Raw genomic sequence first — 14867 nt, forward strand, 5'->3', positions numbered from 1 at the left:
TATATGTTAACTGTTTTAAAGACTAATATTTCGAAATCTGCATCATATTATCTGGTCACATGCGCTATGATGGGCCTGTATTAAAAATAAAATGGTTTATGTGTAAAGAAAGGAAAACTCACTACTTATAGTTGTAAGAGAATTTTCTTCATTTCTGGTCATAATAAAAATAAGTGAAAATAATTGTCAAATGTTTGAATAAAGCATCCTTCATGAATAGCCCGAAGCTCAGTGTTACATCAGTTATCCATTTTGATAGGGAGGTATCAATCTTGGCAGGAATTTGAAAATTGTATAAATTATATTGAAAACATGTCTTAGCTGCTTTGAAAACCTGTTTTCATCTACCTGCAGAGTTCAACAGTTTCAGCTCATTTAACAAACACACACATCATAACTACCATAGTTCCAACCCAATAATATTTGATGGAAAAACAGGAAAGCTTGAACCTTCTGCTCTTCGATCCTGGAACCATGAAAAGCCCAATAACTTGGGTGTCACACCTGGTGAGTATTTCCTATCCCCGAAAGAAGTATGTGATGTTTTTGTAATAGAGAAGACTGGCAGGTTTTGTTCACCCATGTGCTTTTGTGGAATAGGGCTGTTAGGAATCAGAGAAACCTGCAACAGAATGTCGTGCATCTATAGATGTTATTATGAAACACCACCCTGATCTCCATTATACCATTATACACACACAGATGTTGGCATTTTATAACAAATTAGAATTATGTGCTTTTGTTCTGCAAGGTAGACAAGTAAGAATTATCATAATAATAATGAGTACCTCTTTGAACAAAAATCAAATTAGAGTAAAACAAAAATACCCCTGGTCATTGTTTATCACACAACCCTAACATATTAGTACAAACGCCTAATTACTTTATATGAAGACGTTACGCAGCTTACAATGTTACTTGTTATTATTTGCTGAATCGTGTTAAACATCCTCTATAGATGTATGACAGTAGGCCTCAAATTAAGTTTTCTTTTGACAACATCTCTCACCAGCAGTTAGTCTATTGTTAGCCTGGCCTGCCCCAATTGCTGGGGTCTTTACATACTTTTTGCCTCAAGGTCAAACCTACAAACAAGCCTTGAGGCACCACGAACACTGTATTGGAGAAATTGAGAACTCCTTCTTTGGCCGATATATAATGTGAGCAGCAAAACAAACATAACAATTTAGCACATAAAAGCTATGTTAGCTTGCACAAAGTAAATCTAGAAAACACATCTTTAATAGAGGTGAGAAACCTTTACCTAATGCACGGAACTAAATTAATCAAGCATACTGTTTTAAGACATAAATACATAATATGTGCATGCATCAAGGCCTGCGACACATGTAACATTATCTTAACATATCAAACTATGTGTACACAGATGACATCAGTTCTTTTTTCCCTGACCTTTCCAATTTAACAGATGTATAAAACACCTTCCCATATTTCATGAAAATGAGCCATTTACAGAATATCATTATTAATGTTGATTGAGTCAGCCTTGGTTCATTCCTACCCTCAGCCATTTTGTTCGAAATTATCCTTTAATACTATTATTAAGTACTGACATCCTTATAGTTTATCACTCAATTAGAGTATTTTTTGTGTAAGTAGATCTACTGATTGTCATTGAAGTGTCTCTAACATTGACATTCTGCTTGAAGCCCAGGCTACCACCAAGATTTTACAGTGCAGATTTTCTTTTAAGAGATGCTCTAGAAGCATTTCTAACATGCACCCTTGTTTGCTACCATATCAATCAGATTAATTATAAACTTCCAATTCTATCTTTATTGGATGAATTGTGCACAAGAAGAGACAAGGCAAAAAAAGGGCTGTTGGGACGAAAATTGGCACCTGCTTGAAATACAATTGTGCCCCCTGTCCTGACTACCGAACTGCGAATATCTGGTATTATGGTTTTTAGATTTTTGCCACCACCCTCACACTAATCAAGTGTGTGTGTGAAGACCTATGCCTTTTCCTTGATGTGAGTGTAGTTTTGGACTTATCTTGGTTGGGGAGAGCACACCAAGCAATGTTCTCCTTAATGCCAGTGGGATACCGTCCATTTAATGGGCTGTAGCGTGTAGCACGGCAGGGTCAGCTAAACATTTGTAGTGATTTTATAAGCACTACTAGACCTCTTTAATCTGTGTCACAAGAGATGTCACCTAGTGGACTCCTTTGTAAAGTTCCACTTATAGTGAGACCAGGATCCGTATGCTAACATCATATCCCATATTCTGTGCGATACATGCAGATTGTGTGTTGAAGTGAACCAGAAGGCCTGGCGGTTCCATTTTGGAAGCATCTGGCTTGTTCTTGTAAACGATACAGAAGTGAGGTTACTTTCCCAGACACTGAAAAGAGAGTAGGGGAGACAACACTGCTCTTAGAAATTTGATTAGGTTATTTTACTGCTGAGGGCTTCTGGTTAATCTTCCTTAGCACTGTCTTTTAATAGGTGGTGGGGATGAAGAGTGAGATTCGGTCTCTGTTTTTCAGGTTGTGAAGGGTTCTTTAAAGCAGACCAGCTTTTTGTGTCCCTTCCTGATCACTTTCAGTGTGGCTGTTAATAGCTGGGTGCAAAACGTTCATACTTTTCTGTGTCTTTGTTGTTGCTGCTCCAGCCTGGAGACAACTCTGCAGTAAGGGGTATCAAGTTTCATAAAAGACTGAGTCTGAAGGTCTGTGTGAGAAGGGCACATGAGTGGAGAACCCACCCATATTGTTTATGGACTTTGTAGACCGAGAATATATATCTCCGAGCCACTGTACCTGTATAAAAGTGGAGTTGTTGACCCACTTATTGTTCCAGTTGCAAGTTCTCCGTCACCAAGGGGAGGGTTCAAGACAAAGTTCACAGAAGACTGCTGTGCAACCAGAGATAGTGTCTGCTTGATAGCCAGATTCCCAGAGGTAAGGGGTCATCACCTGGAGTCTAATGTGAAGGAAGAGCTGTTGCAATTCTTCTGGGACACCTGCAATTACCCAGTCCGAGAGTACAGTGAAGTTTCGAGCCAACCCTGCAGGAGAAGTCAATTACCAGCATGGTCTAGAGTTGTTGACCCCCAGACCTGAAGGTCCACTCACCTGAGACTCAGTAGCCAGTGAACAGTGTGCTCTTAGTTTGGAGCCCATCATGGTCTATAAAGTGGAGGATCTGCTGCACCTCCTGAAGTGTCTACAAATGAACCCCTTGCTGTTGCAGCCCAAGGCACTACCTCCTGGTATGCCTGAGCAATCTGATGCACTAAAGAATTGATTGTTGCCGAACCAGTGTAATTTTCCCCAGTCTGGGTGACCGGACTGTGAAGTAGTTAGTCTGCGGTATTTGCACAGCTTGTGCCCGAGCTGGCCACTGTAACTGATGATGCTGCCTCATGACCCTTGTTCGGTGTGTGCAAAGTGAACTGTGGCATGACAACCTTGAGTGTGGCTGGCAATGCACTGACCAGGAGTGTGCCTGATCTGGCTGTGTTGGCACAGCTAAGATTGTAAAGTGCCTATAAGCTGTCTAACTTACCACCCTAACCTGAAACCCAAATTGGAGTGCATTGCCGCTCCACAGTAAGGAGATCTGCCCAACTAAGCTGCCAACTCAAAAAGCAGCATGAGTGGAAGAAGGATTTTCCCAAGGCCCATGCTCTCCAACTTCCTTCCAACTTACTGTGTACCTGGAAGACACTCAACGCCCTGAAGACAGTTTGGTTTCCTGCTTGCAGCTGTTGTGGACTGTGCAGAATGGCTGAGCATTTGCGTAGCGAGCTGGCACTTCTGAGGCCAGCGCATCTTCTCTGGATGGAGGGAGGCAGGGGTGTAGCGTGGTCAGTATGACTGGGCGGACGTGAGCTTAAAATTTCCCAACAGTGACCTGGGATATCTTGTTAAAATACGTTGTATGAGAAGCAGGACATGGAGGCTCGTGAAGGGCAGTGGAAAGAGAGAGGAGTGCGGATTGCTAGGGGTACTTAAAACGAAATATTTTTCAAACTAATCATTTTTTTAAGGCCTTCAAAATATAGAGGAGAGAGAGTGACTGTATTTTTGTCAGTGTGGACATTTAAATATCACAGGTAAAATCCGATAGACACTTACATTATTCAAATGAAAGCACTTGTACCAAACTATTTAGTACAGAATACGTTTTTTAAGGGGGGGTAACATCCCACACCCACCTTCCCCCCCTTGGAGACAAGCGCCTGGAGGGAGGACACAGACTGACGCACTTAGAGGCCAACAGAGGAAAACCAGATGACTCATAATTGTTAAGAAACCTATCACTGAGACCACATGACTTTTCCTATGGAAGAGGGGCGTATTGTCCCTGTGCCGTAGACCCACACTAGATTTGCCCTGTTGTAGCAAAAGACTGGTAAGGACTGTTCAGGATAGGGAGGTTGTGCAGGACATAGAGACACTTCCTTGCTGAGGTCTCTGAGAGGGAGTCTGCCTATAACCCAGAAATATTTTCCACAGTCAGGCTGACAAAGAGCAGATCTATTTTTTGTTAGTCTTTTATTTTGTCAGAACTGCTGGGTTGAATGTATATGGCACCCAGAAACAAGACTGAATAAACTGCTATCAGATATGAAGTGCAATTTCTTGGACTGTGTCGGGGACAAAGAAGCTTACATGGTTCAGTCCTGTGAAGGAGAGTTGTATATGTAGTATCTTTGTGCAGAGAATACCAGTTATACCTCACACACACACAGTTTGCATGCACACCACACAGTACTCTGGATTCAAACATATAACATTACACATTGAGGATGTGAATAACCACTGATTGGGGACTAATACGTTTTTACCAGAGTTATCAGAAGGCCCTCCTTGCCCCCCTTAATACACTCACTACTAAGGATGGGTGTACACTTTGGGTTTATACCGTGTGCAGCAGAGCCTAGTGCTTTGTGTCAAAAGAAAAAAACAATTAGCAGCCTCTGTGATTTTGCAGGTTTTTAAGTTCATTGAGGCGAAAACTACAGAGCAGGCAGCATGAGGGAAAATAGGGAGTGAAGGAACTTCTGTTTACAAGGGGCAGTGAGTCATGCCCTCCCAAAAATGATATCCTGCTTTCAAACTTTATATACCCATTGTTTCCCAGCACCTATTCCTCATGTCTTTGTCTTGCCCGAGTTAAACAGATTGTTAATTCCCACCCCCCACTGTCAAGTGGATCTGTCCAATCTACTCACATATCCAGCAAACAGAATTGAGGAGAGGTATATATCTAGGGTGATTTCAATGGCCTTTGAATGAGCTGTAAAAACACTTGTTACGTCACAAACTAACTCTACATTCTTGTGTCTCCCATGTAGGTGAAGAAAAAGAAAATGAGCAATTGTAGACCCAGACAAATATTTAGCTATAAGCTACAGTTTTCTAGAATTGTATGTTAAAGGAATAGTGTCCCATAATTATGACTGAAAGGTGTCAACGGGCAGTACAGGTGGTGTGACATGGCCTTTATTTCCCCCTCATAGATGGTAGATCTAATACAGCCCTTCGTTTTTGTGAATGTAAGTCACTTATTTTACAATATGGTTTAGATGTTAGATTTCATTTGGTTTATAGATCCAGCATTACTGTTTGCCAAATATGTTTTGCTACACGCATCATAGTATGCCTCTTAGCAAAAAGGATTGCTTTCTCTATTGGGTACATATAAGGAGATAAACAATTGAGTGAGAATACCTTTCAAAGATAAAAGTAGTCCCTCACGCATTCCGAAAGAAGGCATAATGATACACCAAGCAGCCATTGCCATGAGTTGACAGAGTAAATACTGTTCCAGGTGGAGCCAAAGGCAACTCTGTGTAACATTACGTTAAGAGATGTCTGCAGTGTAAAATCATACCTAATAATAAATGAAAAGTTGTTGACCATATAGGCGTATTGGTAGGAACTCTACCAACAGCAAGTCAACATCAAAAGCTGTAACACAAATGTTTGTCTTCATTCTTCTTGCAGAAACTTTGGGAAGCAAAGGTGACTTGGATTTTATGCTTCAGTATGAACATGTCTTTAAAGAAGCACTTTCCAGCTGCCCTACTTTACTTAAAAAACTGGTTGACGGCGGAGAAATGGAGGAGAGTGAAAAGCAGGTGACTTTCCAGTGCCTTTACATCCTCAAACATGTTTTTTCTATTCAAAGACAACCAGGTGCTTGATGGGAGCTGTATATTGTTTGTGCGCAATTTCACTTGAGAACTCCTTAATGCTTGGTACCCTTTAAAATAAGAGAAGTAACACTGTTTAAGTTGCATTCTTTCAAATCCTGATTTAAATTATATTATGTTTCATTATACCCTAATTTGCGCTGTAATTCTTAGTGACTACAATGACTAGAGTTTAGGCTACTAGAGTATGATATGTAAATGCAATTTTTATATTGGTTAAAAAAAAGGCTTTTATACTTTTTGTCAGTTGTAACGGATTACTTTCTAACAACTTCACGCATGGCATTTTTGTTGATACTTGTGAACTCTGACTATTGGCAATTATATTAATTGTTTTGCCCAAAGATCTTTCTTTGCTGTTGAAACTATCAGCAGTTTCTAAGTCTGATTTTCAAGGGTGGAGGATAGCACATGCTGAGTTGGGTACATGCTGTGAGAGATTGGAATAAGAGCCATAAGACTAGTGGCAGTCTGAATGCAAACATGGTAATGGCAGGCAATAAGAAGAAGTTGGAAAATAGAAGTCTGTGCACTTCATATTCGTGTTAACATTGCACACTGACTCATAATAAGAAACCTTGTTCTGTCTTTCTTTTAATACATACTAATGAAATTTGAGGAAAACGTCCGGCTGCATACCCTGATTATTCTTCAACAAGTGCAAAAGTATGCAAGCAGAATGCATTTGTGAATGCAACAAAAATCTATACAAGAATGAACTTCAGCTTCCCACTAAAACATTACAAAAGTTTAGACATGTTTTTCTGCTTCTTTCATTGAACATGTTGATTTGTTTGTATAAGGAAAGGAGTTAAATTGTGTGCTTGTATCCTATTCACATTCTTTGATATCTCCTTTTTCAACATTGTGTTATTTGCCACCTGCGTGGACATATCTGGTGCTTGCTAAAGGTTTCAGATTGTGAGCACTGGGGCTTAAAGTCTTCACACCACTGTGAATCTGTCACATGGGTTGTCACTCTGGAGGCCAGTGCCAATTTCTGTCACTTCTCTTAAGTATCATCTCCTTATAATGGCAACAATTGTCAGGTACCAGTGATAGCCAACAGTACCGGCGCTTCATGTTTCTCATCACTTCAATCTTACACTGCCCCTATCCTTTCATCGTTATCTTGCCGATCAGCACCCTCTAAACATATTTCTCACCATTTCCAGCTTCACACTGACAGTAGGGACTGCTGCTCACGTTGCACTCCAGTGCCTTCTCTCTACAGTGCCGCCCAGTCCCAGCTCTTCCCACTACCGACAAGTGCATCATCTCAACCTGGACCTCATTACTTATTTCTCATATCACCTAGCTCTGCTGTGTGCTCAGCTCACTGAAGTGAGTAGTGCAACTCAAAGATTACTTTAAAAAGGTTTATTAATGCTCAAAACACCCACAACACAAACACATCCTGAACACGTTCTTGCTTCCATGATCCTAGCAGCAACTGACAAACTAGTCACTGCTAGAACCTTAAAACCTTATGCATGCATTCCATCATGACTTCATCATTTGTACACTTGCAACACTCACCCTTCCCACCACCAATAGGACTTGATGGTGTCCACTTGATGTCCAGTTGGTATCCTGCAAATTGGTCCCACGGGGCAACATTCATATATTTCATCATTGTGGAACAACACAAAAGGTAAACAAAGAGGGATTACTGATTCATGAATTACAGATATTACTTCTATATGATAAAAGTGATGATAGAAATCAATTGGTTCAGTATATTACTACATAATGCTTGATGTAAACCGGGAGAAACAGGTTTTACTGACCAGTGAAATACTAACTGTTCATTAAGTTGTTACAGGTTGTTACTAAGCCGTTAAATACTAAATGTTCTTACTGCCCACCAGGACCAGCACCTCATATTGTACACCAGCGTATGTGTCACACACTGCTTAGGAGTGCAAAACCTCACTCTCCCCACCAGTTGAGGCCACTACCATTGCCATCCATTGCGAGCTGCTTACAGAAGTTTCTAGGACCATGAGTGCAGGCTCCTTACAATTCCCACTGCACCAACTCCTCACGCATCTCATCAGTGCCAACTCCTTTCATTGACTGCTAGTGATCACCTCTCACTGCTCTCTAAGCATACTAGCTTTAAGCTGTGGTTGCTAATCATACTGCCCCCCTTTTGCCAGCCACTTCATTGCCAAACAGTGGCTGCTCCTCACACTGTACACAAATGTTATCTTCACACCATTTTCTGGGCTGTCTTCTCAGACTGCCCACTGGTGCCAGCTCTTGATACTGTCTGTCTCATACAAGGTCCTTCCACTACGTACCAATGCATGAGCCTTGCAAGACCTTCAAATTTACACCACATCCTCTCTTGTATCTAACTGTGGAATTTTGACTAGTCAGTGTTTATGTCTACCTTGTGGTGTCAAAGCAAAGTGAAGTATCTGGAATATGGCGTAGATAATGTGAGGAGGTCACAAGTCTGTCATAATGCGATGGGGAGATTAATGTGAATGAGGGCTTTAAGTATTGTGAGTTCATATGAATATGTTGCTGAATGATGTGCTTTCTTGGGTTAAACCCACTTTTGATTTTCATGGTGTTTCCTATGATCTCTCTGTGACATTGGTGTACCATTATCACAAGCAACAAGGATTAATTGATAGAAGATTGAAGCATAAAGGTTATCACAATATTCTATCTCTGGCAAAATTCCTTTTGAATTGTTCAGAAAGAGAATGTCTAATTCTATGTTGTGTCCTCTGTGGATGAACAGAATAGGCTTTTGAGACCTTAGTGAAGGGGATTAGAGGCAGAAATAAATAAAGGAAACAGTCTAAAAGGGAAAAAACGGATTGATTAACTCAAGCAAGTGAAATTTACTAAAGTGAGTTAAGGTGACAAACTAATGATAAAAGCATCTGTGAGGTGTCTTTGTGAGGCAAAATGCCCTAAGGCTTTGCGGGTAATCACGTTGTTTGTGTATGATGTTAAAGCAGAACAGGGACTCCTATGTAATTTACAGGAATGTCTTCCTGTATAAACATGATCCAATAATCAACTAATGGTGAGAAAGTAAAGAGGTACAAAATAGGGTTCAGCATGTGACCAGTCTTCTAGAGTCTCTTCAAACATTTTCTGGTGCTAGGTGTTCCTGAAATATTATATTGTTGAGTGATATTTACAGTATTGACATATTTTGCATTTCGTTAGGGGTTTTGCTATTGTTTTCTTTTTAATCGCACACTCTTTTGCTGTCTGTATTATACGTCTGGTTAGCTAGTCTTATTTTTGTTTTAGTAAAAATACAAAATGGAGGCATGTGATGCCTGGAATTTTATTTTAACCTGTATGTAAAGGAACATTTGAGGAGGTCATGATCCTGTCATAATGTGAGAGGGAGATAAATGTGAATAAAGATTTACTGTGAAGTACTTAGTAAATGAGGCAATTATTTTTTATTAAGTCTACTTTTGATGGTCAGTGTGTTTCCAGTGATTTCTTTGTGTTATCGGTGTACTTTCCTCAGAAAGCTTATGCTAACCTTTCTGAAATGTTCTCCTCACATCTCTATCTTACTCTCCTTCTTTTCCCCTAACATCATTAGTACCGTCTCCTGGTAACCTTTTTAATTCTTATCTTCCCTTTTTACTTTTTTCTCTTACTCTCTCTGTATCAGAACCCCTTTCAGAGGGCCAGAGAGAGAACAGGAGCCACTGGGCCCAGCCATCTGGTTTGAGGCCTTATGATCATGATTTCAGAGGGCCAGACCTACTATAGGCCCTTAGCAACTGCACCAAGTACCCCTTTGGATCTTGACCTTCAGTGGTAGCATTGGTCGAGCAGTGCAAGGCTTCTTGAATGGGGGGAGGTTAGGTAGATACGGGGGAGTGAACACAGGCTCACAACTCATATTTTCAGTCGCAGCTATAAATGATTGTGTAGTCAAATACCACCTTTTATGAAAAAAGTAGTATTTATATCCATACCCAAAGTAAAATACAACATACACAAACAGGGCAGGGCTTTAGTGTTCAATAGGCAGGCCCACAAGTCCCACTTATGTCTGCCTAGCGGTTAGTCCCCAAAGGTGTCTGTCAGGTAAGGCCCCTCTAGCAGTCCGAGTCTCAGGATTTTAACTCCTTTAGAAAAGTCAAAAGTGTTCTGGCAGACAAGTTCCTCTGGGACCTTACAACCTTTTGATTGGTGTTACCCGTACCATCAGGAATTGCACGACCAAAGTTTCCAAAAGCACCTCACTTGTGGGTGTAGGGCTGTAGCGGCTGCCTTTGGTGTGTATTATTCGTTGCTCTGCCGGGGCTGGGTGTCCTCGATGCTCCTCTGGTTTGACTGCAAGTTTCCTTTGATCCACTCCTGATAAAAGTTTCCACAAGTGCTTGTGCAAAAGTATGCAAGACTCACAGCAGAGTACTAGTTTCTCCTGATGCATTTCTCAATGCCCTTGAAAGGAAGTGGAGGATTAGGATTACCCATGTGATATAATATCATTAAGAAACAGGAGAGGGCTGGTTATTCTACTTTTGCAAAATTTCTTTTAGCACAGCCCAAAAAAAACTTTGGAGTAGGTTATGGCAGACGATGTCCATGTTTCATGAGATCTTGCTTTTTATTATCTCCAAATTCACAACTATTTTCAGGTTTATATGTCAAAGTTCAGTACGACCCAGGAGCATATTAGTAAAGCACACTTTGTGAGTAAGTTGTCAGAATTGGAGAACTGATATCTTATATACGCATTCATATGAATCAGTTGCTTGCAAGGGTTTTGCTTCAATTGGCATTTGAATGGGATTTGGGCGCACATGTTTTTTTTTACCCCAAACTGTGGGATTTTTGGAACAAACTCATAGCCTCATTGGGTGCAAAACTGCAAATTTGAATTAAACCTGAATTGCAGGGGGCTCTATTTAGGATTCCACCAACTGTCATTTAAGTATCCACCAGCAACAGTATTTTTTTAATTGGGTCACTAGTTGCTAAATTATTGATTCTTCAAAGGTGGAAATCCCTAATTCCCCCTACATTTGCGAGCTGGATAACAAAAATAAAGGAGGTTCAGAAATTAGAGGAGCTGTACGCTCAAAGGATAGGTGCATTTAAGAAAGCGAAGGGAATGTGGGATTCTGCTTACAGGGTTGCAATTGTTGATGATTGTGTATAACATTCCTTAATATTAGGAGGCATACATTAAGCGTTTGCACTATATTCATAAGTATAAGGTGGCATTTGTGCCCCACTTTATAAATAAATGCCGCTGGTAGTTTCCTGCATATATATTTCTCTGTGCATTGAAGTAATTGATGATGTGTATCTGATTAGCATCAAAAATCAAAAAAATAAAAAAGTTTCCTTTGATACTTCTCACAGGTGTTGGGTGGGGGCTGGGCAGGATTTGATCCTTAATCAGGGCTCGGGCCCGCACGGGTTGCCACGACTGCCTCTCAACATCGGTGATAACCATGCTGCAATCTTTATCCTTTCTGGTGACCTCTTCAGGCATACAGGGTCACCGCACCTACTCCAGACTCTATCAACGTCCTGATCGGCACAGTAGCAAGATCCTCTTTACGGCAGTTACCTGGGCCTACAGGGTCACTGACTCTCCAACTGCACACAGTCAATGGCCTGATCGGCATGGCTACATTCAGGGTGACCCTCTCTGGCATACGGTGTCGCTGACTTGCACACTACACATGAACAACTCATGAACAACAGTCCCATCGGCATGGTTTACTTCATGGCACCCCCTCCTACTCCGGAATACGATGTCGCTGGCAGACATACTGTATACAGTCGACACACCGATAGTCGTGGTAGTCCTCTCCTCACACCTTGCTTCAGGGATCCACTTGACAGGATCCCACACAGGACCTCACTCCCTCCAGTGATCTCTTCTTCCTCACAGGGCACATTGATCTTGGCAGGCAGTGATGCTCCAGGGCAAATGGCCTTGGATTTTTCCCGGATAATGCTCCCTTACAGAGCTGGGAGATTAGCAGGGTTAACCTCCAGTCCTGGTCACAGGCAGAAGACTCGCAGAGCTTCTCCTTCTTGCACAGGCCACCTGGCTGCTTGACAGTTGACAATTTTGGGAGCCTTGAGCTCCTCTTCTTATAGTCTATTTTCATTTACTAAATGTGATTAAGGGTCTAATGTTTTGAAGTTTGTGTTGTGGATCTGCTTCCTTTTACAGTGTCCTTTCCTCTGCTCTGCCCTTTCTCCTATCTGTCTGTCACAGCAGGAATGACTCAAAATCTGATATCCTCACAATACAGGCCATAGGAGTGACTAGGGTTTCACACCTGGATGTCAGCCATTGTGATATGCATATCAAAAGGTTACCCCAGGGCCTTTGCCCTACTTCTTAAGATTCTCTTATCAGCCCCAGCTCTTTCCTGAGATGTTCCCAGGTACTGTTGAATAATCTGTTTCTGAATCAAAGAGCACCCTTTGAAGTGTACTGAAGAGCCTTGCTCTTCTTCCTTCAGTCTGTGTGCCCCACTAATCTCATGGGAATGCAGGTATCCACAAATCTGTCTGGCGGGATTTCTCTACCTCCCATACTCCTCCAGTCTGACGTAGGTCTCCCACTGGAACCCAGAGCTCTCCATGAGTTGCACTATTCTCAAGCACACATGAACCCAGCACATATGTACATATAGTCACAGGCACACTGCACAGCACTCCGTACTGACCTTATGAAGCTAAGGGTGAATTTAAGTACACTGCAACAGACCTTTATATGAGAGAGCCTGCAGTTCTCACTTCAGTGGAAAAAAGGCCAGTTCACTTCTACTGATCAATACACAGCATGCTGCAACAACCACACTCTTGCTGCTTAACTCCTGGAAAAAGGCAAGAGCCTTTCACCACTATGATGGTAGCATTTCGGGCACCCCTCCAAGTCCAACTAGACAGCCATCCCCGAGAAAGGCCTATTACATGACGCACACTCATTATCCTTTTTCATCCATGACAAGAAAAATCAGCTTGGGAATCCTGAGATCATTGCAGCTGGGGCACTCAGGGCAGGGGTAAACGCCCGTCACCATGAGAGGGACATTTCCATCCCAAAAACTCTGTTTTATTTCTCACTCTTTGAATTCCTTTATTTTTCTTTCTCTTCAGTCACCTTCATCATCACCATCTTCTGGCAATGATCTGCTGCTCATTGAGTTTGTGGGCCTGTCCCAAACACACCTTACTAATCAGAGCAGCGGTTAGGGTGATTGGGCCCACAAGGCATAACTCTCTAGTGACCCCCCCACTACGATACCATTTTTACCCATATTAGTATTTACAAAAAAAGAAAACTTATGTACTATATTTTCAATTTACCAGGATAATTATTTTTAATAGAAAGTTTGTATTGGATCAGCATGTTATTTCCAAGAAACTGAGATACGTTTACCCATTGAGAGCTAATACCTGCACATGTCCTGGTTAATTATGTAGGAGCTGAATCAAATTAAGGTATCCCTTGCACAGCATTAAAAAAAATTCAAAGTGAAACTATTTCCATTGTCACTTATTGTATTTACTGATTTTGGTTTCATACAATTTATTTGATGTTGTGTCTTGAACAAGACATCACAATATTCCTATTTTTTTAAACTTTGCTTCCCACAGTTTTTTGTGGCCTGCTCACATTGGACAAACTGACGACCTAGGGCCTGATTTAAAGTCTGGCGGATGGGGTTACTCTATCACAAATGTGACCGATATGCCTTCCGCCGTATTATGATGTACATAAGATATAATGGAATCGTAATACGGCGGACAGGACACATGTTACGTTTGTGATGGAGTAACCCCATCTGCCAAACTCTAAATTAGGCCCTTAATTTTTGTTCCATTGAATGACTTTAGACATTGGGCTTCCCTTGAACAATGTTTTTAATTGCTTACAGTTTGCTTGATTACCAAGTTGATAATACATGAATGAATGAATGAATGGATAACTGAGTACAATGTGCATGAATTTCCCATTTCTATGAGAGGGTTTAATTTTTTTTTGCTGTGCTGTATCCTTTATTTCATCTTTGGATTTCTGTTTTTTAATTTAGATGTTGCTGCAGGGTTATCCAGACAAAGAAAGAGAATTGGTCTTTAAGAAAATCCTAGAGAAATTGAAGGATGGACAGACTGCACATGCTCAGACTGTTCTGTACATGCTGGAGCTCTGCAGAGATACCCACCCTGCACTAGAAGAAGCACTCCTTCCCCGAAAGCAGACAATAGCAGAGTGTGGTCCGCTAACTGGTAGGATCTCCAGTGTGTTTCCTTTTGACTTTACTGGCATTTCCTGAGCTGATGTTTCTTTCTAGAAGATGGTATTCTGTTAAGTGTCATGTCCACCAGAAGAATAAGTGAATAATGCTTTTTTACCTTTGGACTCCTGGATGGTTTTTTGTTAACAAAATATTTCACTCCACTCTAACCTCCACACTCCCAAGTCAAGCATAGTTATTAACATACAAATGCTATTTTCACGCTTTCCAGGCCCCTTGCATGCCAGGACTTAAGAAAGATTGAACATTTGGAATATAAGACATGTTTAGGTGTTTCAGAGTGACCACAGTTTTGGTAAACCACAGGCTTGTTCATAGCTTAGCTATAGCTAAGCTTCAGTTTCCTGTTCAGTTGTTTTTTGAGTAAGACATTTCTTTCAAT

The 14867-nt window shown here is 41.2% G+C and overlaps 1 protein-coding gene across 3 annotated transcripts in view; it reads left to right on the forward strand.

Moving 5' to 3' along the window:
• The window catches only part of ZBTB40 (zinc finger and BTB domain containing 40), a 295060-nt gene that overhangs the window by 48060 nt on the left and 232133 nt on the right, over positions 1–14867 (forward strand). For all 3 annotated transcript variants that reach the window (XM_069240709.1, XM_069240706.1, XM_069240708.1), the window contains exons 3-5: positions 355–507; positions 5983–6116; positions 14261–14456. In XM_069240709.1, the coding sequence (XP_069096810.1) occupies positions 355–507; positions 5983–6116; positions 14261–14456 (483 nt within the window). The remainder of the gene's footprint in view (positions 1–354; positions 508–5982; positions 6117–14260; positions 14457–14867) is intronic.

This window comes from Pleurodeles waltl, chromosome 6 (assembly GCF_031143425.1).
Source record: "Pleurodeles waltl isolate 20211129_DDA chromosome 6, aPleWal1.hap1.20221129, whole genome shotgun sequence".
In the NCBI taxonomy this organism is placed as follows: domain Eukaryota; kingdom Metazoa; phylum Chordata; class Amphibia; order Caudata; family Salamandridae; genus Pleurodeles; species Pleurodeles waltl.